The sequence below is a fragment of the Zootoca vivipara genome, chromosome Z1 (genome assembly GCF_965207765.1).
Source record: "Zootoca vivipara chromosome Z1, rZooViv2.hap1.1, whole genome shotgun sequence".
NCBI lineage: Eukaryota > Metazoa > Chordata > Lepidosauria > Squamata > Lacertidae > Zootoca > Zootoca vivipara.
In genome coordinates, this window is record NC_142583.1 from 45462347 (window position 1) to 45488886 (window position 26540).

General features: G+C 41.3%; 1 protein-coding gene across 1 annotated transcript in view; it reads right to left on the bottom strand.

The window, feature by feature from the left end:
- Positions 1-26540, bottom strand: part of FAT4 (FAT atypical cadherin 4) — a 139909-nt gene that overhangs the window by 24253 nt on the left and 89116 nt on the right. The window contains exons 7-10 of the mRNA XM_035111643.3: positions 20062-20242; positions 15381-15631; positions 10304-14653; positions 2306-2410 (exon numbers count right to left, since the gene is read on the bottom strand). Of these exons, the coding sequence (XP_034967534.3) occupies positions 2306-2410; positions 10304-14653; positions 15381-15631; positions 20062-20242 (4887 nt within the window). The remainder of the gene's footprint in view (positions 1-2305; positions 2411-10303; positions 14654-15380; positions 15632-20061; positions 20243-26540) is intronic.

A 26540-nucleotide genomic window follows, 5' to 3' on the forward strand; every position in this document is an offset into this window, starting at 1 on the left:
AATAGGACCGCGGAGCATCAGGGAAGGAGAATTTGCTCCTTCATTGTCCCAGCTCCTTCCTGTAAAGAAGTATCACCTCTTTCTTTCCTTGCTAGAGTGCTTCCTTTAGCAATGAAGAAGGTAATCATTTGGAAGACATTCCCTGTCAAGCATCATCCGTGATAATAGAATAGTTGAGTTGAACCCAATTGCCCCTTCTCCCCATAATGATTATTTGGGGGAAAGGTGATGGGAAGCTGCACAAGCCGAAACTTACAAACAGATATAGATGCAACAGCTCTATTTTTTATGATCAGTGGTAATTTAACATGGATTTTAAGTTCATGCAAGACTTGAATGTGATTGTAGCCAGATGCTGTATCTCCTCTTACATTTTCTCTACACAGCAGGCTCACGGTCTAAGCTAGTGATTTCCAAGTTCTTCTATAATTGCTACCATATATTGGTCTTTCAAAAGAAGAAGAAGAAGAAGTCTTTCTGGCTTCATCCATAAATTTCTTGAGAATACTGCTTGGCAATGATTGCAGGAATAAGGCACAATTGCTGTAAATATAATGTAGTTTGATTTTGACATACCTTTATATATGTTTAAGAGAAGCTTTAATAATTATAACATTACAAGTAATTGTGTTATACTGGGATGTCTGGTACCTCTGAGGCACTGGGGCATGATCTCTCCCAGCTCTTTAATGTTTTGTGGTTCAAATGCCCTCACTTATCCTGTGCTTTTACAGCTGTTCCTTGTCACAGGGTTTTGAAAGTACCAAAGCCCCATTCAGGAATTACATGTGATCTGCCATGGACCCGGTGCAGATGTCAAACAAAAACACAGTGTGGAGATTTGGAGTGGGATGCAATATTTCCTTAACCTTCACACACCCCTTCCATCCAGTGTGTGAATTTCCTTTGCCTACCTTGAATCAATTTTTGTGTCACATATGTGACCATTGCTGAATAAAGTTGAAATGGAACTGTGTATGCTACTAACTTTGAGAACTCCAGTTTAACCAAGGCTCCCAAGGCTTATGGAAATTAAGAGTTTCTTCAGACCTCGTCAATACGTCTTCAGAAGATGCCCTGCTTTGATGTCTCCACCTCCGGAGGCAGGGTGGATAATATTACTTGTGGAACTTCTTTAGCTGTGGATCTCCCTCACCACATCTCTTCAACAGGTATCTACTCTACTGATGTTCTGTCTCCAGGTAAATACTATACTTTTTACCCAAGCTTTTAATTGTCTTCTCTTCTTTGAAGACAATATTGTAGAATGGAGAAAGGTAAAGAAAAGTGCCATCTTTCTCCTTCTACAATATTATCTTCAAACTGGGGACTGGTGGGGGGAGGCAAGAAATGGGAGAGATGTTAAGAGTTTTATAAAATTATGCATGGTGTGGAGGAAGTACGGAGAGTGTAGATTATCTTACTCTCAAATTCTGCAGAACCTGAGGTAACATCCAATTAAGTTAAATGGTGGGAAATTCAGCACAGACCAATGATGTACTTCTTCACTCACTAGCGGTGTGTAGGGTGTACAATGCATGAGGCTCTACAGAAGGCCATCAAGCCCAGCAGAAGGGAGAGAACCAATGGTCGTCATGTCCTATTGTAGACTTCCCATGGCTACCTGGTTGGTTACCATGAGCAACACAACATGGATCAAGATAGGTCTTCAGTCTGATTTGGTAGGCATTCTTCTTATCTTTGTAATGTCAACTGACAGAAAAAGGAGGAAGAGAAACTCCAGGTTCTGCAAAATATTATTTATTGTGAGTCCAAAGGGTTTTAGATTTTTATTTTGTTACTTTTTTTAAGCAAAAATCCTGACACACTAATCTACAGATACTGTATTATTTCCTGTGAATATTGCAACACCCCTGGTGTGTCAGGATTGTTGCTAAAATGCATGCCATTAATAAAATAATTGTTGCAAAACATGTTGGGCTCAAAACAGATGAAATTTTGTAGCACTTGGAACATAGCTGTTAAGTTCTCCCCTTTTTAAAGGGAAATTCCCTTATGCTGAGTAGGCTTCCTCACAAGAAAAGGGAAAACTTGACAGCTATGACTTGGAAATCTTGCCTCACCTTTTTTGACTACTCCAGTTCTTTGTTTGGTTTCCTGCCAGATGGTAAATGAGCAACCAAGTCACATTGCTTTGCTTTATTCTGATTAAAACAATATTATCATATTTTGAAAAATTAAGCAGTAAGCTATAAAATCCATAGGTGGTTGGATTTGGGGACTAGGGTCTAAAGGATTAGGGTTCTGCAAGTGAATCTGAATTAAGTACCAAATTTCTACTCACCAAATGGACAATGACAGTAATATCCCTCCACTCCATTTTGACAGGATCCTCCATGGAAACAGGGGTTGCATTCACAGTAATTGACGGTGGAGTCACACATTTTCCCTGCAATAGTAGAAGACAGTACCATATGGAAACTGAGTTGCACTTAGCCAATTTGCATTATGAACAAAGTGGGATAATTTGCATTAGTCGCAACTGGAGCACAGAAATAATTTGCTTAATTTAAAAGTGAGTTTCATTCTCTGTATTCCGTAGTGAGTTTTTATTATTATATTTTTAATGTAGAAACACTGAACATCATACTAATGTGGAATTAACTTGTAATAGCTACTTTCATGGAGAGTAATGTGTCATGACTAACCTACCTAACCTGCGCTTTCTGAAACAGGACCTGAACTGAGAAACAGCCATTCTTCAAAAATTGCAATGCAGTTCTCTAGCCAAGTAATGTGTATAAAAATGCTTGTAGTGGGGTATATGCATATCTTTCTAATATGTATTGTATCATGGGGAGATGCTTTGCAAATGGGTATATTAGGGGAAATGTGCATGAAAATGCTGATAATTTTCACGAGGATAATTTTATATATGTATATTAAAAAAAACTCATGCTGATGTGGAAATATGGAGAACTGAATTTAAGATTGGAAAAAATGAGAAACTCAGACAAACTGAAACTGACAAACTTGCCCAGCCCTAGTCATAACTTCCTAAAATTGATGTGCAACAACAAGTTATTCCAGTAAGAACTGGCCACTGCTCAGAGCATGGAGGTTCTCTACTTGCTAACATGAACAGAGTTGAGCCTCAAACTGGATTCTAAAATGCTGCCACTTCTATCTTGAAAGAAAAGCAGCCAACTGAGATCTTGATCTGAATCCTGCACAGATTTGCCTCTGATAATTTCCCATGGCTGCTATTTTCCCCTGAAGGTGATGTTTCAATAAAAGAAAGAGGAAGAGGAAGAGGAAGAGGAAGAGGAAGAGGAAGAGGAAGAAGAAGAAGAAGAAGAAGAAGAAGAAGAAGAAGAAGAAGAAGCAGCAGCTGGTAGACTGTTATTTTGTAGAGAAACCTTCATGGGACGGTATTCCAGAACAGGGCCTCGCACAGCTGCTTCAAACTGTTTCAAAAATGTGACTAACGTAATGTGTAGCTTTGCCCTAACCTTCAATCGTTGCATTCTCATTTTTTGTCACTTCATGATAGAACTTACTTGGACGCCGTTCATCACTGCAAGGGTTCACTGCATGGTGCAAGCTGCACAGTTTTATTGCCTTTTGTAAAGATTTCTCCACTGAATTTAATTAAATTTGCAAGCCTGAAGATGGGTTGGTTTTTTAAAAATACATTCCTCGGGCTATTCTTTCTCCTCCAAAACATTTCACAGCTCTATAATTAATTGCATATGGTTCAAATAATAATGTTTTGATGAGAGAAACCGGTGATTTGCTTGGGTAAATTATGCCCCGAAGTTAAACAAATCACCAAATGACTGAATTCATGAACTTTGAAGGTCTACAAGAGGCTCATCTACAAGTTTCAGTTTCACGGATTTTGATCACTTTGCCCATTTTCAACCAAATTGGGCAACGACTAATTTTGATAGGTTACGAGCTATTCTGTACATGCATGCCCAAAGATAAACTGTGAGGATCTGGAATAGGAGCCACATAACGTTTATCTTTTTAACAGGAAAAACTCAGAAAGAATAGCCCAAAGCTGTCTCCTCAGATATAAGCCCCACTGAGTTATATACAACTTACTCACAGGTATTACTATATACAGATTGAAGGCTGGGGGGAATTCAACATTGTGATAATATGATTGTTCTATCAGCGCATGCATCCCCCCCTACCTTGCTCTGGGGCTTCTCCTAATCCCTAGAGATGACTGAAGAGAGTGCCATGGGGAGCAGTGGGAAGTAGCCCATTGCATTAACAGGACTCCTGCTAGCTCTACTATCAAGTCAAATCTGGTTCTAGGTTAGCTTGCTTGGAAGTGTAAACTATTTCTGAGTTATTGGCTTGGCTCACACATCATGCTAAACCAAAGCAGGGCTTAGAACAAATGTTCAAGTGTGTGGGCTTCTGGAGAAGAGATCACAGGTGCTTTGCTCCTTCCCAGGTGTCCTGTTGCTGCACTGAACTAAGCCATGGTTTGGCTAGGGGTGCCATATTTTGAAGGGCAAAAAAGAAAGCACATTTGCCGACTTCTACTTTTAACCATGGATTGCTATGATGACTAACCATGAAAAAGAGGACATCTCTGGAAAAAGAGGAGATATGGCAACCCTACGTTAGCCCAAACCCAGGCTCATGGTTTAGCTCGCCATAGGCTGTTAACCAGAGGGAGAAAAACTTGTTTACAGCTCATTGTTAGTCTGGAAAAAGCTAAGCCATGACCCCAGGTTTGGACAACACACTAAGCCCAGCCATGGCATAGCTCAGCATAGCAGCAACAGAATGACAGTGAGGAGCAAATGGTATGTGGTCCTCTTTTTGGAAGCCTACATACTCCAAGCCATGATTTGCTTTAGCATGAAGAGAGAACCAGTTCTCTGCCTTCCTGGTAAATAATGATCTATATATATAAAAATGTAAAAATTGTGAAATCCGGGGTTCCACTTTTCTCTGTAACCGCTTGACCGATCGTCCTGAAATTTGGACACAACGATCCAGGTCACTCCTAGAGCGTTGTTGGGGACAAAAATACCTCAAATCACACACCTGCGCAGGTACAGAAATGCTTTCCCACCAACTCAAACAGCGCCCTCAAGTGGTGTAGTACCCTCCTCCACCCCCTCCCTTCCTGGGAAACCTAAGCCACACCCACAAACCCCGCCTCCAGCACGAGATCCAACACTAATGGATATCCATCTGTCAGAGGTATCCAGGACCTCCTCGGATATACCCAACACCAGCGTCTGGACCTCCTAACAACCTAAAAGTATACCTTTCCCTCTCACAGTCCCTCAATCTTCCAACCTCTGATCCATTCCCACTCAAACTCACATCCTCCCACAGACACTCAGATACTCTTTCAGCAACCTTGCTCCCTTCCTAACCACCGTCCAAAAAACCTCTCCAGCACGTCCTGCGACCCTTTCCCTCTCAGCATCCTCCGATCCTTTCCCACTCACAAATACACCTCCCCGCAAGCCCTCACAAACTGCTTCCTACAGCTTGCTGCCCTCCGAAACATCCTCCTACAGTCCTCTCCATCATCCTCCAATCCGATCACTCTCACAGGCCCTCAGATCATTTTCCCTCCGTCTTCCTCCCCTCCTAAATGTCATCCGAACCTCTGCAACACCGTCCTCCGACCCTTTCCCTCTCAAAATCATAAACCCCACAAGCCGTTAGAGACGCTTTCCGCCATTTTGCAACCCTCATTAACAACACCTTCCAAAATTCTCCAGGAGCGTCCTCCGATCCGTTCACTATCACCGTCCTCCAATCCTTTCCCTCTCAGAAACACACACCCCCACAGCCCCTCAAATACTATTCCGTCCATCTTCCACCCCTCCTAACCTACGTCCTCCGAACCTCTGCAACACGAACCTTTCCCTCTCAAAATCACACTCTCTTCAGGCCGTTAGAGACGCTTTCCGCCATTTTCCAACCCTCATTATCAAAACCCTCCAAATTTCTTCAGCACCGTCCTCCGATCCGTTCCCACTCACAAACCTCCAAACCCTAAAACACTTTCAAACCTCTTAATACCCTCCTAAGCAACGACCTCCAATCCATTCCCTCTCACCCTTCTCCGATCCTTTCCCTCTCACAAAAACAACCCCCCACAAACCCTCTCAGATGCTTTCCGCCATCTTCCTGCACTCTTAAGCAACGTCCTACAATACTCTCCATCAGCGTCCTCCTCTCCGTCCCTTCTCACCCTTCTCCAATCCTTTCCCTCTCACAATCACCCGCCCAAACCCCATCAGAAACACTCCCTTCCATCTTCCTACCCTCCTAAGCACATTCCTCCGATCCGTTCACTCTCACCGTCCTCCGAGACTTTCCAACTCACAAACACACGCCCGCACAGGCCCTCATATACTATTCCCTCCTTTCCAGCAGCGTCCTACGACCCCTTCCCTCTCTCAAATACCCCAAAACCCACATATACACTTTCCAACAATTTCCTCCCCTCCTAACCACCTTCCTGCAAAAATCTCCACCACCTCCCTCTGCTCCATTCCCTCTCAAAATACCCCCCCATCCCCACATATACACTTTCCGCCATCTTGGTTATCTTATAACCAACAACCACCCACCCTCACCACCAACATCCTTAAAACCATTCCCTCTCACCATCCTCCGATCCATTCCCAATCACAATCATACCCTCTTACTATCACTAAACACCCCCCCCCAAAAAAAAAAATTCCATTATCCAAAAAATCAATCAAGCGACCTAATAAACAGGCAAAAAAAAAAAAACATCAAGGGACAAAGCCCACTCCAATAGCCATTTCGACCTTCTCAAGATCCACCACACACCAGGATAAACTTCTATCAACAAAGCTACAACTCCTCCACTTAAAAAAGGACTCTAAAGGTAAGACGTCTACGAACTAAACTATACCATACAATCTTACCTTGACAACGAAACAATTACATACAAATCAATCGACACAGTTGTCGAAATGGATGAAGCAGTTAACTATCCTACAGACTTCTTAAACTCCCTCAAACTACCAGGAATACCACTACACTTACTACATTTAAAAATTGGTGTACCAATCATCATGTTAAGAAATATAAACCAGCCTAAACTTTGCAATGGCACACGACTATTAGTAAAAAGATTATTACCCAACGTCATAGAAGCCACAATCTTAACAGGACCCAACAAAGGTGAAGATGCCCTCATTCCTCGCATTCCGATCATTCCAACAGATGTTCCCTTTCAATTTAAAAGACTACAATTCCCTATTCACTTAGCATTCACTATCACCATCAACAAATCACAAGGCCAATCATTACAATTCTGTGGATTATACCTAGAATCGGATTGCTTCTCACATGGACAACTATATGTTGCATGCTCAAGAGTCGGCAAACCAGATAATCTCTACATCTTCACAACAAATGGAACAACTAAAAATATTGTCTACCCACAAGTACTATCACATTAAAAAAAATTAAACAAACCCAAACCAAAAACTAACAGTTCCTTCTCCAATGGTGGGGGCTAAGGTATGGAGATACATGGGGGAGGGGCCAACACTCCCCAGGGACAACAGAGGAAAGGCTATCCTACCGAAACACAGGAATGAGCCGGGGTGGAGGGAGGAGGGGCAGGATATGTCATGGATCGGGACAGGATTGGGGAGGGAGGATCACAGGAAAAAACCACAGCAACGCGTGGCCGGGTCAGCTAGTAGTTGGATAATATGCAACTGAATCTCCAGTCAGCTAGCATGTCCCAGCAAGGATGGGGAAAGATTAGTAGTTAAGTTTCTGCTCTGCTGATTCACTGGCAACCATGTGAAAGGCCTTTTAGTTATCATTGCTTAAATGGAGTATTTGCATATAGTTGTTGGGAAGAACTGATTTAAGATAACATTAGGCTTTTTCTAAGATGGCAGTATCTTTCAGATTAACTTCTTGCTTAAAAAAATGAATTGATTTCACAAAACCCATCCTAAAAAGGGTCCAGAAAAGAGGAACTGAGGGGTTCATAGAAAGGGCAGACAACGCACTACTGTATGTCATCTGATATATCCCATCTTGCAACTGATTCATTACAAAACAAAATATGATCATCATTAATAGACATAATTATAACAGATTGCTTAAACCTCAGTGTTACACTGATGTAATCTTTCATTATGCTTGCGCTCACTGCAATGAGCCTAATTGCTTCTATGGAGTGATGAAGTGAAATGCAGCTGGCCAAACATAATAAATCAGTGAAAAACCTGTGTACCCTCTCAGCAAGGTAAGGGAAGCCATTCTAGTGGTCTATGAACTCAGACTTACAGTGAAAAGAAGGAAAGCTTGCTTTAGAAAACAACAGAAGCTACAAAGAAGAGCAGCTGCTTTGATCCAGACAGGGGTCATGCATACATACATTTTGGGTGGTATTCTACTAAGTCACTCAGAGTAGACCCACTGAAATTAATGAACATGACTAAGTGTATTTCATTAATTTCAAAAGGTCTCCTCTTTTGGTTCCTAAGGATTCCCAAGCAATACTGGGAATGAGGCCGCTAGTGACATATATTTTAGATTTTTGTTATGAACAGGATGAAAAGGTCTCTGCCTTTAGTGTTCCTTTTGTATTGTTTTCAAACCTACTTTGGGCTGTTTTGTGATATATTTGTAAATCATCAATTTAATGAGTTATACTGATCTTCCTCTTTTACAATTATTCGCTCCTAGGGGAAAAAACACTGCCACTTCACATTTCTAGCATGGGTGTATTGTGTCTGCTACCATATTGCCTTTTTATTTTTGGTGAGGGAAGACAAGAGCATAACCCACACTCTATGGGAACACTCAATTCTCCCTTCCTCCCTCCCTCCCTGCCTCCCTCTCTCTCACACACATTACTTTTCAAATTTCTTCCATGGCATATTTCTGCTTTCAGCAGATGGGGGGGGGGGGAATTAATGTGTTACAATGTGGAGAAATACTGTATGTGACAAGCATCAGGCAAGACAGTCATCTCAGCAAATCACTGTAGTTTCATTAACCCCCATTACAAGCTACAGGACTGATGTGACTGCATTGTGTGCTATTGTTAAAACGGGTGTTCTGCTGAGGTGTCCTAGTGAGCTGGCAAGTACATGCCTATTTAACCTCTGATGCTAATGACTTAAAAGGTTACCCGCAATTGTGGCATGGAATTGTTCTGCTACGCTGCTGGCCAAATAATTTGATGTGATGATTCACTGTGAAACACAATCTCAGATCATTAGGTTAATTAGAACAGCCATTCAATTACGAATAATTACTTGTGACCTGAGGCTCAGCAGGCTACACTGATGGAGCATACATAGAAAGATCCCATCAGAATCTTTTATGTCAAGGCGGCTCTAACAGTGAACATGTGTCAGTTGCCACATATGCTATTTAAATGGAGATGTATTTGATGGCTCTAGATGCTTTCCTGGCAGAAAGCTAAGAGGCATCACTCTATATCTAACTGATATGTTTAATAGAAGGGCTGAAAATCCTGATTATGATTTTTACACAAGGTTCTAGCTGGGAGATAGGCAGGATGGAGCCGTGCAAGCTTTAATGCTTGGCTAATTTCTGGCAAAAAAAGCATTTTTAAAAAATCCACTGATTAATTTTAGACCTAGGCTACTTCCACATGTACATTTACAGCACTATTATACCAATTTAACAGTCAAGACTTCCCCCAAAGAATTCTGGGAATACAGTTCCCATGATTCTTTGGTGAGGGATGCCATGGCTGTTTATAATGGTGTAATAATGCTTTGAATGTATGGTGCAAGTGGGATCATCGTTTCCACAAACAGCAGATAATGTGATTATAAACTTGGGGTGTGAGCTAACTGAAGACACACAGTGTGATCACTTTATGGAAGCAAAGTAGCTCCAGATCTGGGATTGGGGGGGGGGGGACTGGAAGCCACACATAAGCCACCTTGAGTTCCATGATGGAAAAAAGGCAGAATACACATACGCTACATAAATAATACATCTGGGTTTGAATTGCCAGCAAGAACGCCTATGATTAAATGTTACAGGTAGGTAGCCGTGTTGGTCTGAGTCGAAGCAAAATAAAAAAAATCCTTCAGTAGCACCTTAAAGACCAACTAAGTTTTTATTTTGGTATCTGAAGAAGTGTGCATGCACACAAAACCTCATACCAAAATAAAAACTTAGTTGGTCTTTAAGGTGCTACTGAAGGATTTTTTTTTATTTTGCTATGATTAAATGCTTCTTCATAGGTAATACCATTAGTTCATCTCTGTGTTGCATTCAGAACAAGCACACATGTAGAAGAAAAACTTACCTGTATATCCAGTTTTGCAGACACAGTTGAAGCTTCCTGGGAAGTTCTGGCAGAGAGCACCATTTTTACAAGGGCCGGAGAGGCACTCGTTGAGATCTCTCTCACAGGCCATTCCAGTAAAACCACTGGGACAACTGCAAGAGAATCCGCCCACCAGGTTGTGGCAAGTCCCACCATTGTGGCAAGGTGATGGGAGACATTCATCTATGTCTGTTTCACACAGTGTGCCATCATATCCTGGCATACACCTGCATGTAAAAGGCCGGAGGGGTTCATTTGCCACAACAATGACTGGGATACTCTCATGGCTCCGTAGCTTAGGGCTCACACCCAGTTTTTTCAAGCAGCTGCCGCCATTTTGACAAGGATTTTGTAAACACGAGTCATGATCCACAGACTCTATTCGAACTCCGCTTTGACGGAAAAGGATTTCTTTGATGCTTTCAAAGAAGGTAGTCACACCACCTGGATTCACATACTGATAGCTGTTCCGTTTCACAGCTGCCATCAAGAAAGTCCGATTGTTCTCCTGGTAAGCCCCATAGAGTTGCACAGCAGTCCCTAATCCGGTCAACTGTGAATTGGCAATTCGCAGAAAATGTAGGTAGTGGTTAGTCAAAAATTCTCTCAAGGATTGCACACTGAGACAGAGGAGAATGCTGTTATCAAGTGTGGCATTACTGAATCCTGAAAAGAAAACTCGGATACTGCTAGTGACTGAGTTGTGTAGCCCATCATTGCTCAGGACTGTGAGATCGAATGTCCCATCGGTAGACCTTGCCAGGGAATTTAAATCACAAGTGCCTGCTGGAATATGGAAGAGGCTTGTAACTCCTGATGTAAGAGAGCACTGGAAACTGTCTAAAATATCTGGATCCTGAGGTTTTACATTGCCTAATGTTCCACCAGGGAACAGATTGCCAAAATAATGGACAAAGATCTCTACTGTTCTGGGTTGTGACGGGTTATCATTTTGATCTATTACCTTTACGTGCACAGTTCCTGTGGAAGACATCTGAGGAATGCCCGAGTCTCTTGTAATCACTGACAAGTAGAAATCACAAATTTGTTCTCTGTCAATCTCTCTAGTTGTGGTCAGAACTCCAGCAGTGCTGAGACTGAAATAACTGGTTCCTGTGCCAGTGCTAAGCAAGTAATAAGAAAAGGGGCCTTGATTTGGAGGAAGATCAGGATCGGATGACTGAAGATTCAACACAAGTGTCCCTGCACGGCTATTTTCCATTATTTCTCCTTCTGTGGTGGAAAGGGTGGGTCCATTGTCATTGATATCTTCCAAAGCCACCAATAAAGAGGCACTTCCTGTTGCTGACGGTGATCCTGAGTCAATGGCTAACACAGATAGGTTGTACACTGGTAAAGTTTCTCTATCCAGTTCTGCAGTCACTGTAACCTGTCCTGTCTGTGGGTTAATAGAAAAGGCACCGTTGTTGTTCCCATTGCCAATAAAATAGGAAAACCTGTTCCAGCTGGGGAGAGAGTCAGAGTCGAAGGCACTTACAAATGTCACGTGGGTCCCAACTGGAACACCTTCACTGATTTGTACGTTGTATACCATGAAGCTGAAAACAGGGGGGTCATTGGCATCTAATATTGTGATATTCACAACCACTTCATCAATATCTGCACCACGAATGCTCCCGGCATTTTTTGCAAGCACTTTCAGAGAGATCCGTTCTTCCTTTTCCCTGTCGAGAGGTCCTGTGACATAAATCTGCCCGCTGCTGTCATCAATCTGGAAACCCTTTTTCCTGCTACTGCCGAAGATCAGATAGTGGACTTCTCCGTCAGTTCCCATATCGCGGTCACTTGCAAAGACTTCTCCCACAATGGTGCCTTTAGAAGCTGCTTCAGAAACTTCAAAATAGTAAAGCTTGGACACGAACCGTGGCACATACTCATTTGCTCCTTTTAAATGGATGTTGACATTGGCAAAGCTGCACCTTTCTTCATCGGGAACGTTAAAGGCCTTTATGGTGAGATGATAGCTCTGCTTTGTTTCATAATCTAAAAAGCCTTGGGTGGTGATGATTCCAGTATTAGGATCAATAACAAACAGATCACTGTCTGAAGACTGAACCGCATATGCAATTACAGCATTAGGTCCGGAATCAGCATCAGTTGCAGAGAGACGAATGACAGTTGTTCCACTAGGGGCATTTTCTAAAACACTCGGAAAGTAGTCTTCTGGGCTAAAAGCTGGAGAATTATCATTCACATCAATAACATCTATGGTAATGCTACAGTAGCCTGTTCTAGCAACCCATCCGCCATCTGCAGCACTAACAGTAATCTCATGTTTTTGGCAAAGCTCATAATCAAGGGGTTTGGCAAGCCTTAATGCACCGGTAGATGCGTTAATTGCAAAGTTCCCAGCCTCATTTCCAGAAGAAATGTTGTATTTGACAAGTCCATTCATAGCTGTATCTTTGTCCCTTGCCGACACAGTCCTGAGAATAGCTCCAACAGCATGACTTTCGTGGACAGTTATACTTATATGACTTTGAGAGAACTCAGGCGTGTGATAGTTTTCCTCTGTTACAACTATTTGCACAGGCACTTCTGTTGAGAGGGGAGGGTTACCTTTGTCCTTTGCTTTTACTTTTATTAGAAAGTTTTTATTCATATCATTCCTCAGTGGCGATGCTACTGAAATCCAGCCTGTGCTACTGTCCAGTTCAAATTTACCTGTTAGGTTGTCATTTGAGATAATGTATTGCACTTCTGAATTTAGACCAAAGTCTTTCTCATCAATGGCAGTTACCTTAATTAGTTTGGTACCAACAGCTACATTTTTAGTAACAGGTGTAAAATATTGACTGAAGAGAAACTGGGGTGCGTTGTCATTGCTATCCACAATGTTGATTGTGACTGTTGTCTCGCTCAGCAAGGGAGGGCTGCCTCGATCTGATGAGGTAACAATGAAACTGTGCCTGTTTAGATTGACATTACTGGGGCCGCTGGAGTTTTGGAACTTTAAAGGTTGCTTATTGAAAATCTCCCCCGTAGAAGCATTAATTCGGAAAAACTCCGACTGGGATTTGATGAAGTAGAAGACTTGCCCATTGGCTCCTTCATCTGGATCTGTTGCAGATATCTGGATCACTCGTGATCCAACTTCGTTATGCTCAGGGCAATCCAAGTAATAGGACGGTTTTGTAAACCGTGGGGAATTGTCGTTGATGTCTGTTACAAATATGGTCACATCTGTGCTTACTGTCCACCCAGAGTCATGTGCTGAAACTCGGATTCTGTAGTGATCTGTATCTTCCCTGTTCAGAAGTCTGCTGATTGTTATATCTCCTGTATTGGGGTTTATGACAAAAGGTATACTTGTATCCCTTATTGAATATTTACTGACAGCATTTGCTCCAATATCTTCATCTGATGTTGTGACTCGTGTTACAGTGTAACCCAAAGGGGCATTTTCAGGTACAAGAGCGCTGAATATCTGAGAAAATTTGGGTGCGTTATCATTTTCATCCAACACATTAATAAGCACCCGGACGGTGGTACTCTGAACAGGTACACCTCTGTCTGAAGCTTTGATAGTAAGTGTGTAATGGGCCACATTCTCCCTATCTAAAGGTCGGACACTTCTGACTTCCCCATTGGTACGATGGATACTGAAGCTGTTCTCCTTATTGCCGCTGACAATTTCATAATTTAACTGTCCATTAGAGCCACTGTCCTTGTCCACAGCAGTTACAGTAATTATTTTAGAAGGTGATAGGTTTTCTAGTACTTCAGAAATCAAAGGATCTCGTTCAAATAGTGGTGCATTATCATTTATGTCTATCACTGTCATTTCCAATTTTACGTAAGAAGAAAATGGTGGAAAGCCCATATCTCTCGCCTCAATCCAGATGACATATTTCTGTATTGCTTCATAGTCTAAGGGTTGGCTGATGGTGACCTGTCCTGTTAGTTGGTCAATCTGAAAGGTGTTGCCAAGATTACCGCTAGCAATATAGTAAGACAAAGAATCGCCTCTCGACGACAATCCAGAAACTGAAGTGACAAAAGTGCCAACCGCTTGATTTTCAGGAAATGTGAAAGTGTGCTGTTCAGCCTGAACTCGAGGAAAATCTGCTCTATTTACAAATCTTACAGTCACAGTTGTAGAATCTGTCTTGGGCAACGAGCCACCATCTTTCACATTAACAGAAAATGTCATTTCAGAAGTGCCAGACAATCGTTCGGCAGCCATAATCGCTCCTCGTGATGGATCAATGTGGAATTTTTCGGAATTCTTCCCTGAAAGGGAATAGTGAAGCTCAGCATTCGGTCCTGCATCAGCATCTGTAACTGTCACCGCAAATACAAATGTACCTGCAAAGGAAGACAAAAATAAGGTAATTAATCCCGTGAAACTGAACATTAATAGTCATGCAACTGTTCATAACCAGAAAATGTTAAGTTATTGGACAATATACAAAGACTGTAAATAAAACTTAAAAATAAATAAATTACAATCACTAGCAGATGTATTGTTCATACTTAGGAGATATTTAGGATGTTATAGGCATCCTTGACCAATGGTATATTTATGCAGACAATGGTGCCAAAGTGGATTTAAATCTCACTGAATGCAATGCAGCATGGAAGGCAACATTTTGGAATTTACGTAGTTCACACAACAGGTTATGATACCAAAACTTGCTACTGTGCTGGGATCTCATGAGTGGTAATGGGTGCTTGTTTTGTCATAATGCACTGGTCATGTCTAGCAAAAGGGTGCTAGACCAGTTGCCTCTGTAGTGGGCTGTTGTGCTCATTCTTTCCCTGTTAATTCAGACTGAGGTCAATGCAAGGGATGAATTTTCCTTTGGTCAGATTTCCCAACTGTGATAGATCCTATGACACTATGACCATAGGATCCTTTACGCCATGTCTACTGGATCACATGGAGTTCAGGATCCTCAGCTGGCCAGAAGCAAACAGTAGGAAATATAATAATTGACACCCCCCCCCAAAAAAAAAAATTGAAGCAACTGTTGAACCGGGCAACAGGTGAAGCAGGTGAACAGGTATTTAGGACAGGATTTAGTTAACATACCTGAACTTGTTGGTGAGGGAATATGAGTGACATAAGGGTGGTGCTGAAATTTGGGAGGATTATCATTGACATCTGCAACAGTGACAAGGACACTTGTAGAACTGGAAAGAGCCTTTGGGAAACCACCATCCTTGGCCACGACAATCAAAGTGTAGTTCTCCTTCGCCTCTCTATCTAACAGAGCACTTGTGATGATCTGCCCGGTTGAAGGGTTGATTGTGAACTGTGAGTTTCCACCACTGAGACTATAGCTGCAAAAAGTACAAGGAGGGAGAGACATTTTTAATACCCATTTTAGTATGAACTATACTGCTTTATATGTTGACAAACTGTAAATTCTACAGACAGGGAATCAAGCAATGTGGTGTAGTGGTTAAGAGCGGTAGTCTTGTAATCTGGTGAACCGGGTTCGCGTCTCCGCTCATCCACATGCAGCTGCTGGGTGACCTTGGGCTAGTCACACTTCTCTGAAGTCTCTCAGCCTCATTCACCTCACAGAGTTGTGGGGGAGGAAGGGAAAGGAGAATGTTAGCTGCTTTGAGACTCCTTAGGGTAGTGATAAAGCGGGATATCAAATCCAAACTCTTCTTCCTTTTCTTATATTTATTTAAAATATTTATATTATTCTCTTTCATCCAAAAGGATTTACAAGGCAGATTAACATCAATATAAAACAAAGGTACAAAAGCAAAGTCAAAACAATATAATCACAGCACCAGCAGTGATAAAATGACAGAGCTGAATATGGACATAAAAACAACAAATAATTGCGGCTGAATGGTCTTGATTTACCATATGAAACCCTGTTGGTGCCGTGATCATATAAGCCTCCATAAGAAAAAGCTCTGTAATCTAGGGCACCACCAGTGACAAAGCCCTGCCTTATATAGACCGGCTTCAAGTGACAAAGATGAGTCTGGGAGCACCTCTAGACTATCCATCTTTTCCTTCTGAGGGTAAGCAACCCCATCCAGAACAGATAAATTGTCCTGTCTCCTGGACATGGGAACCACCCACCCACAGGGTTTAAAAAGCTTCACACAAATAGCACTGGGGATCAAATAGTGCCTTGGGCCACACCATAGTGTGTTATACCCCTTTGCACAAGTAACACAAAAGGGACACTAATGTTGCACATATACAAAATGAGTTATTCCACAGAGATATCCCCGACTGAAGCAGCAACAACACAATTTTGAATTATTCAGAAGCCTGACATTATGATAAATACTTAGAAATATTTTATTTGTGGTTTTCAATCAAATGCCTGAGATATTGCCTATAGACAGATGGAGTGAATATAGCAATTGGTCATAACCAGCAATTTATCCTAGGAAAAAGCCCTAGGTAGCAAAATAATTGCTCAGTTATTATTTAATAGAAAAGTCATGACTGCATAATGAAGTGCTATTTGTTTATATAGAGAGAGGAGGGAGAGAGACAGACAGAAACTTTCCACCTCACTGAGTCCCAAGAGACGATTTTCAGGTGAGAGTATCACACCTGGGACTGACAGAAGTATTCTGCTATCAAACTATTCCTCGGCTTTCAAAATGTGGGGATTCTGACTTAGGATGAGGATAGGGCTACCTTCTGCTGCATTATATTTTAAGCCTTGCTGCAGCTCCTAAGGTGATCTTGATTGTGATAACTTCCAGGGTGAATAGCATCCCATGTGTTTTGACTCATGGAAAGACAGTTATACATTGGGTCAATTTCACGCCCACTTGACAGAGTCCTTCGAAGTAGATAATCTGCCACACAGAACTGAATCAATTGCAACTGGGATGCAACAGTAATAACTGCTTCACTCCCGTTTAAAACTATCAAGGATTATTCTCTCCTTCCTTATGCCCTTTCTCTTTAAAAGGAACTATCCTCTGTAAAATAGGACACTTCTGTAAAGTACTACTATGAACTACTAATCGTCTTTCTGTGACTACTTGGTAAAAGGTTGTCTGCACTGCTAAAGTATCAAAATCCCTTCAGCCTCAAAAATGTGGTCACTGCACACATTCACTGAATGACTTTCCCTTAGGTTTGCCTGCTTTGAAGCTGAAGAACAGTCATCTGTCATTAACTACCCCGTGGTGATAGGAGATATGGCAGCTGTGGCTTCTGATGCCTGTTCCCTCCTCAGTCCTCTTGCCCGCTGTCTTCCCGACCTGATTTAACTAGCCAGGGCTTAAGGTTTATAATGCTATACACAAAGAAGAAGATGGACGTATAAGACGACTGGGTGTATAAGACGACCCCCAACTTTTCCAGGTAAAATATAGAGTTTGGGATATACTCGACGTATAAGAGATACGACCCGGCGTATAAGACGACCCCTGACTTTTGAGAATATTTTCCTGGGTTAAAAAGTAGTCTTATATGCAGGAATATACTGTACCTCTTCTCCTGCTGCAGTGGGAGGTATAAAGGTATAGGCCATTCTAACACTTTGAATCTGGCTGAATACTACTGAAAATGATATGAAGTTACCACTCCAGTCAGTGCACAATGGGTATAGCCGGGGGGGCAGCTGCCCCCCTAAATTAAGTAAATCAATAGAAATACTTAACTAACTGAGGTTCTTCCTCCCCCAGCATGAAGCCTGCCCCTCCCCAACATAAAGTCTGGCCACACCCATGCTGTTCACTATCTTCATAAGCTTCCTGCTTAAATCTCCTATTGATGGGTTTGGCTTTTTTAATGACCTGTGCAAACTTTTCTGGGTTGTGTATCTCATGGTTTATAATTCATTTAATCCATGTTTAGTTTCATTCTGAATTGGAGCATATTTTCAAAAGCTAATGGGAGGTTTTTGGTTTTGGGGGGTTGTTGTTGTTTTAAAAAAAGCTTATGCGCAAAGGCTGCAATCCTGATTCCAATTCCCCCATAGTAATATATCAACTCTTTTCAAGTTTCCATATATTTTTGTTGTATTTTAATTTTATTTTGACAAGTGATATGGACTCTAAGTGGTACAGGTAACACAATACAAGAAAGATAAAAATCACTTAAAACTATAAAATCTGAATTCAATTAAAATACTTGCTTTTTTTTTTAAGGCCTTCAGGAGGCAGAAGAATTTAAACCAGGAGGGGCGTGTCTGACCTCAGCTGGAAGTTCCATAAAATTGGGCCAACAATTCTGAATGCACAGTTTCTGGTGTATATGCACTATGCATCTGAGCCTTTAAAAAAAGTTTTGTTGCACAGAATTGTGAAACTGCATTACTACAAATCTGCATAAAAGTTGATACCTGACCTCTGTATTTTTAGGGCCACAGGGTAAGAATAATAAAATAGGATTGTGCAGAGAATCTCTTTAGATGTATATATATTTTTTAAATCCTAGGAAGTGAAAGTAACAGCCATCTCTATTTTGCGATGCCATTTTCACATGGTTATAAAACTTCTCAAAAATGTAAATTTCCATGGGAAAAATGACATGTAATAAAAAACATTATTATGTCATATTTTATTAATCTTATTGGAGGCTTATCAGGCACACCTGGCAGATGGCAAGGGTGGGAGAGCTCAAAAAAGGGAAGAAAATTACAGTGTTTTGATATTTTAAAGTTGTTTTTATTTCTCTTGTACTTTAATAGCTACAAACAATTATGATTTATATTTTTCTTATTGAAAAAAGCTAATTTGAATTTCAAACGAAAAGAAAAAGTGTAGTGAGTTGTTTAGCTTAGTTTGTGCCTTTTATGCAACAATAACCAATATTTATACTCCTTGAAACCACTTGAAAAAGGGCCTATTCTGGTTTCTTGAGTGGCATGTAGTGATGATTGGCAACAAACATGAATCTCTCTGCATTCCATTAGGAACGCATCACTCCTCTGAGCAAATTGCTCAGGCTGCCACTGACACTTAACCTCTCAATTTTTTCTTGCTTATAGCTAGCAATAGGATTTTCTGGTAAAACTTGGAGATGTCGATAGAAATGTGCAAGCCATTTTGCCATAAAACCATAGCTGCCAAGTTATCCCCTTTTTTAAGGGATTTTCCCTTATGCTGAATAGGCTTCCTCGCGAGAAAAGGGAAAACTTGGCAGCTATGCATAAAACCAATCCAGCGAATCATGACTTTTCAGAAGCTGAGTGGCACAAAGGAATCAGTTCAATTGCCATACACAGATTCTTCCGTTTTATGCTGAACTTTGTCGGAACTTGCTCAGTAAGAGCAAGAGAAATAGGTTGGCCAGCAATTCTAAAGCTTTTTACTAAATGAAAAGTTAGGGATCAGCTTCTAAACACTCTTGTGACAAAGCCATTATTGGATACAACCCAGTGTTTTTTCAGCCCACCTAAGTCAAGTGGCTTAAATACAGAGCTATTTCATCTCGTTCATTTCTCTGTCTGTCACAAACCAAACCAGGGTGGACCAACCATTAGGCAAGGTAAAATGGCGGCAGCAGATTTTTGGTGATTTAATTTATTATAATTTTATTGGAATTTTTTTTGCCTCAGATACTAAAGTAGGTTAACTGGCTTTGGGTACTTAGCACACCAGAAGGAAGGACATTTTTTTCAGTTTCATCTCAAGCAGCAAAAAGTCTTAGGCCAGTCCTGAACCATGTTGTATTTGTGAACAATGCAAGACAAAACCCTTTGTTCCCAAAGCATGGAAAGGAAACAGGACCTAAATTAAACAGCATCGGAAGCACCACAAGCGCAACATACCTGATGATAGCATTCACTGATGCATCGGAATCAGAGGCGTTTACAAGCAAAACGTCTGTCCCTGTGGGTGCGTCCTCCGGAATGGTTTTGGAATACATATTAAAGGCAAATTTGGGGACGTTATCGTTGACATCATCTACTTTGACAGCAATAGTTCCAGTACCAGTAAGGGCAGGACTTCCTAGGGGGGGAAAGATATTTGAAATGCTAGAGGTTACCCAAGTTACAATACTAATACTGGATATGCCACTCTTCATTTATTATCTCACACATGAACATGTCACAGGTCACAGAGCTAGAAAGTCAAATCCATGCAAAGAGCAAGGTCACTTTTGTTTTTTAAAGAAGATCCTCTGGAACTCTCAGAATATGAAGTCACATAGGAAAAGCTTTGAATCTTGTATTATCAAGTAAAGGGTTTGCTGCTTGCAAAGAGAGATGAGAACAATACACAAACACTGACCTGCAGTGAACCAGATTAATTTGATGACTGAAATTGGTCATCCAGTGAGTGCCAATGAATAAGAGCATGCCAATAGGTGTAACAAAATCTGGACTGCCACTTTTTGTTAGAGAAAAGCTAGTATGGCTGTGACTATTTTGGGCAGAGAAGCAACAGGGGGCAAGAGGGAAGGCTTAACTCTTTCCATGCCTGCTGCACAAAGGATCTGCTGTCCGGATGCATGTCTGCCAGCTGACAGAGGACTCCTGCTCTCAGGCAACCTCTGCACAGACTAGTTCAACACCCTGGATCATACATAACAATATATTGAGTGCATTTAAGCATAGTTTATGTAGAATGCTTCCCTCAATGATGATAGCTTACCCTGCACATATACCTCAATGCCACTGAGTTTTAGCATATTCTGAAAATGGCTGAAACACCCTGCTTGAAATTTCACTGGACAGAAAAACAAAGTTTCAAGGTCACAGGGAACAAGGTTCAGGTAAGCATGTCTCTTGCCTCCTCTGTTTTCTGGAAATATTTTAGAAAACCAGCACTTACAAAAAACAAACAAACCACCAGTCAATATATAAGCCAAGGGTGGCTAGCCCATTGCCCACGGGCCACATTTGACCCCCAAAGAGTTGTTGTTTTTTGTCACCATGAAATTTGTCAGTTAAAAAAAATACTGCTCCTTGAAATTTGTCAGTTAAAAAATACTGCTCCTGTGGTTCCATAATGCCAAAAGTGTTTTCTCCCCCTAAGCATAAAATTTTCCATTAAAAACGCATCTTTAAATTACAAACATGGAAGTTTGGAATCTGTGAAAACAGGCAACACTGTACAGCAGGTCCTCCAGCCCAGCATAAAAAAGCAGCTTTCTAGTCCTCAAAACTTACTCACTCTTAGTCTGATCAAAAGCGGTAGGCAACCTGGTGCCTCTAGATGTCCTTGGACTATATCTCCTGACCATTGATGAGTCTGGCTGGGGATGATGAGAACAGTAGTCCAATATCTGGGGACAAAGGCTATATTAGTAGCTATGGTGGCTATGCTCTGTCCAGGGGCGTAGGAAGATAGGGGTGGTGGGGGCTGGGCGCCCCAGGCAGCGCAATCCCAGGGGCGCCATCGCAGCTGCCCGCCCCCAAAACGCATGCCCCACCCCTGCATGCAGCACGCCCCGCCCCCACCACCCCTATCTTCCTACGCCCCTGGCTCTGCCTGCACAATGGAATGCTTCTGAATGCCAGTTGCTGGAAACCACAGGAAAGGAGAGGGCTCTTGTGCTTGGATCTTGTTTGATCCTTGCTTCCCTCAGGCATCTGGATGGCCATTATGAGAACAGGATGGCGAACTAGTTGGGCTCCTCTTAATGTTCTTATCTGGAAGGTACCAGGATGCCTAATTCACACAAATCTTGCTGACATGCCCTGATGATCCTCAATGTTCATGCAAAAATAAGTTACTCAGAATTTAACGAGGTTCACTGCCGAGTAAGTGTGCCTATGATTGCAGTTGTCGTCCAGTTTTCAGGCCAGCAATAGTAATGGTGAACCCTACGTACAGTTTTCTTCCTCAACCATAAAAACCTTTACTTGGACTTGCATCTTTTTTTGTTTCAGTGGATCCAAGTAAATGTATTTAGATTGATGGGTGGTTTTTTTTATTTTTGGAAGTAATGAAGATATTACTCCCTTCAGAATCAAAGTGACAGTTCTAAAGATTAAAATGAAATCCCAGAAAACTAATGGCAAACTGTGCAGGCATCTGCCACTCCAAAAAGCAATTGACATGGAAATGAAACACTGAACTTCCACAATGTTCTGCTAAATTCCCAGAAGTGACTTTTACACTTTGTGAAAGATCACATAAAATGCAGAAATGATCAAGCAAGGACAAGTCAGCAAAACAGAATAAAGTGCTGTCTGAATACAGCCTGAGCCACTATATGCTAAGGACTGTAATGATCTGAATGTTCTGAAACAAAGTGCCTTTGTGTATTTGAACAGTCTGTAACTACCCTGTTTCTCATATTTTAAGACATACCCATAAAATAAGCCATAGCAGAATTTTTAAGCATTCAAGGAATATAAGCCATACCCCGAAAATAAGGCATAGTGATAGGTGCAGCAGCAATGCCGGCCACGGCAGGAGGAGGAGGAGGAAAAAAATAAGACACCCCCTGAAAATAAGCCATGGTGTTTTTTTTTGAGGAAAAAATAAATATAAGACGTGTCTTATAATATGAGAAACACGGTATGATACTAATTGCCAGATCCATGTGGCTATTCTGTACATGAATTGCCTGACATGTTGCACATCATATGTTTGACTTTCAAGTGGCCCCCATGTAACTGCAGAGTTATGTGTAAACCACACTTTAGCATAATGAAAACGGTAGCTGTTTTACAATTCTGCAACTCAGAATTCAAAACAGACTATTATCAAAAAAGAAAACAGTGAGGGCTTCGATCAGGCTCCTAATTATCTATGTCCTTATCTGGAAAGCAAAGCAATATTGGGCAATACAAATCCCTGGAAAGTCGGGAGCTTGAAATTCTTGCTTGGAATGGACAGGCTAGCAGATCATCTGTCTATGCAGCAAAGCTGCCATCCAAATCTATGAAGTGATAACTATGTGAAAATTATTGTTGATATGACCCATATTGCACAGTATCTGATCGTAGCCAGATGATTTTACTTTGGATGTTATATCTCCTTTCAAAATATCAAGTCAAGACAATGCGCACTTTGAAGTGATACTAAAAATATGTGTAGTGCATTTAGAAGGTCAAGTATAGACTATAATTCATATTCATAGTCAAAGTGGAATGTGAAACCTACATGGATTGTTTCAGCTTGGTGCAGATTTTTGATTCACCATGCTTTTCTATACCCTTTCCTATGGTCCGTGGGCACAAAAAGAATACACATAAATTTTGTGAAGGGTGACATCCTCTTGTTAAGTATAGGGCTTCAGGAATGTGGGTTTTGCATTGCAATTTTTTAAAAAACAACAACAACAACCCAAAGTTTAAATATATATGAAAATCACTTAACTCTTTGGAAAAGTTATTGCTGTTAGAAGACTAGGAAATCAGGTTATTTAAGAAACCACTGATTAAGCCAGTCTTGCCCCTTAATGACTTCTGCATAACCCACAGTAAGCCTGCCTTTTCTTTGTTATTGAATTATGCTTTAAAAACACCCTGTTTGACTCTTGAAGATTAACCAACAGGATAAGTATTCCTTGCCATATGTTCAGGTTTTACTGGTCTTATCCTAGCAATTAAGTTTTCTTTAGCCTTGGAGCTGAAGAATTAACTCACAGACTTTCAATTTATAAGTTGTAGCATTCTGTTTAATCAGCAGTGTGAGAGCATTGTTGATAGGAAATTTTTGAGGAAATGTTTAAGTTGGGAAATTTGCTTTGCACATCACCACACTGCTCAACGAGCATCTGCTATTAGAGTTAAATAAAACAGCACTGAGAATGCACTATCAAGGTTCCACATTCTTGGGAACCTGCATGTATAGAGCAGACCCCCATCTACTGATGTCCCCCAACCAAGTGGCAGGAGGCAGGGGGTAGGTTGACATAATGGGAAGTACAATGGTTAGCGTGTCGGACTAGGAGTTGGCAGATTAGGGTTCAAATCCCCATTCAGCCATGAAGCTCATTGGGTAACCTTTGGCTAGTTGATGCCTCTTAGCCTAACCTACCTCATGGGGTTGTTGTGAGGATAACATAAATGTGGGGAACCGTATAGGCCACCTTGAGCTCCTTAGAAAAATAATACAAATCTTACACACAGAGAAAAGGCCATAGTTGAGTGACATGCAGAATGCACTGGGTTCAATCCCTGGCATTTCCAGGCATCTGCCTGAAATCCTGGAGAGCTGCTGCCAGTCAGTGTAGACAGTTCTGAGCTCGGTGGACCAAAGGCCTGGTTTAATATAAGGCAAGTTCCTATGTTGCTTTTATCTGCTGGAAACTAAGGTCATGGATGTTCCTATAGTGACTCTGTTAGCGATGCTAGGAGGAGATACAAAGTAGAAACAGGACTATGATGTAGAGCAAAATAATTCTGTAGGAATATGTAAACATTAGAATTTACACAGAACGCTTTAAAAGGCAATAAGTGGCTTGAAGACCACAGCACGGAATGCAATGGGGGTGGGGTGGGGTGAAGAAAAATAGAATAGCTTTCTTGAAATATGTAATTTGCCAAACCACTTAAGGGAACAGAGCTAACTATGAGGAAAGAAGCGTAACAAATCAAGATTGTGAAGCTGCATGGTTTGGATTTATTTTAAGCCTGAAAAAAAAGCATGCCAGTGAGGCAGCTACAAATGTAACCCTTCTCTAGGCATAGAAGGAAGCATGAAAGAAAGAAAAATCTTGATAGATTTTGCAGCGGCAAAGAGAAATACCAAGCGATAAGTCTGCAAAGGTAGAAAAGATCCATCCCACTTTTAAACAAAGAAAGTAAGGAACAACTAATCTGGCAAGTGCAGGCTTTTAAGGTTCTAATCAGAGCAAGTTGGTTGAAGGAGTTCTTCAGGTAACAGGCTGTTCTGCCTCATAAATGTGCAGGGTGGCAGAAGGGGGGGGAGAGGAGGAGGAAAAACCATAGTTCACTCAGATGGCAAGCCAAGGCTGCTAGTAAGGATCCAGATGTGCTACTCTATAGTCAGGCAATTAATAAAAGCAAGAATGGAAGCCAACATTTCTCCAAAAAATGTTCAAAGATGAAAAAGTGAGGATAAAAGCTGCCGCTTTCTGGGGTGGCACACTGCCATTTCGCTCATCTTTGACTTTCAACATATGGCATTATTTATTTGTTTTATTTCCAGGAAAGCTTCTTTCCCCCCATCATTTTCTCTCTCACACACACAAAGGTAGAGGTACTCAAATCTGAATACAATAAAACTGACTTATTTCACTTTGTGCAAAGACAATAATACCTTTAGAAAGAAAATGTGCTCTTTTTCAATGGTAAGGCAAATCCATTAATTATATGTTCATTAAATCTCACTCTTCCCTTGACTTCAAATAGTTGCATGCCATGTTACTAGACATTCACATCTAATAACTGCATCTTCCCTTTATAGACTATGATACAGGTCACTCTAGCAATGGGAAACTGCTTCTTCATTATGACATAACGGTTGTGGCTGAGTTTCCAACTTCATAGGATTTCACTGTATATTTGTGCTGCTAAGGACTGGACCTCAGATTAAAGGCCCATATGAACCACCATCTCAGCAGCCTGCCTGTTCTGGTGGCAGTGGCTCATCATTCCCAAACATACTAGCATGGTGTGGGCTGACTTTTTTGTGCAGCTACCCTGAGCTGACCAGGCCATGGGAACAAATAATGTTACACAAAGGGCAGATTTACACCAAGCCTTTAAAGCACATCCAGCGCACATTTAAAACATATGGCTTCCTCCCAAAACTCTGGGCACTGAAGTTTATTAAAGATGCTAGGGATTTGTAGCACTGAGAGGGGAAACTACAGTCCCAAAGATTATTTGTGGGAAGTCCTATGCCTTAAATTTAGAAATAAAAACTGAAGGTTGGTGAGAGAAGGAGAGGAGCAGTAGAAAAACAGCCATTACCTCATTTCAATTGCTGTTTTGCATAGCTTGCAAATGGTAAGATATATCACCCAGGCTCCAAAATGAACATACAGTACTATAGTGGCCACTATGTGATTGACTTCTTCAGTTTTCCTGTTAATTGAATTGTGGGGAGGATACTATCTCTGAAAGCAAGAAGGCATGCAACCATTGCCTAGGGATATGTTTGCAAAGCAGAACAGCTGGAATGCTTGAGGGACACCTGCAGACAGTGCCTTGTCTAGCTTACAAATGAGTGAGATAAAGAGAATGGCGGAAGAGAAAGGAACTCAATAAAGCAAATCTCATGGTTAACACCAAAAAGAATTCTGCAATCAGCTAGCAGTTGTGGCTATGTGCGCAGCTGATCTGCAAGGACCCTTTTACACAAGCCACACTGGAATGGCAGC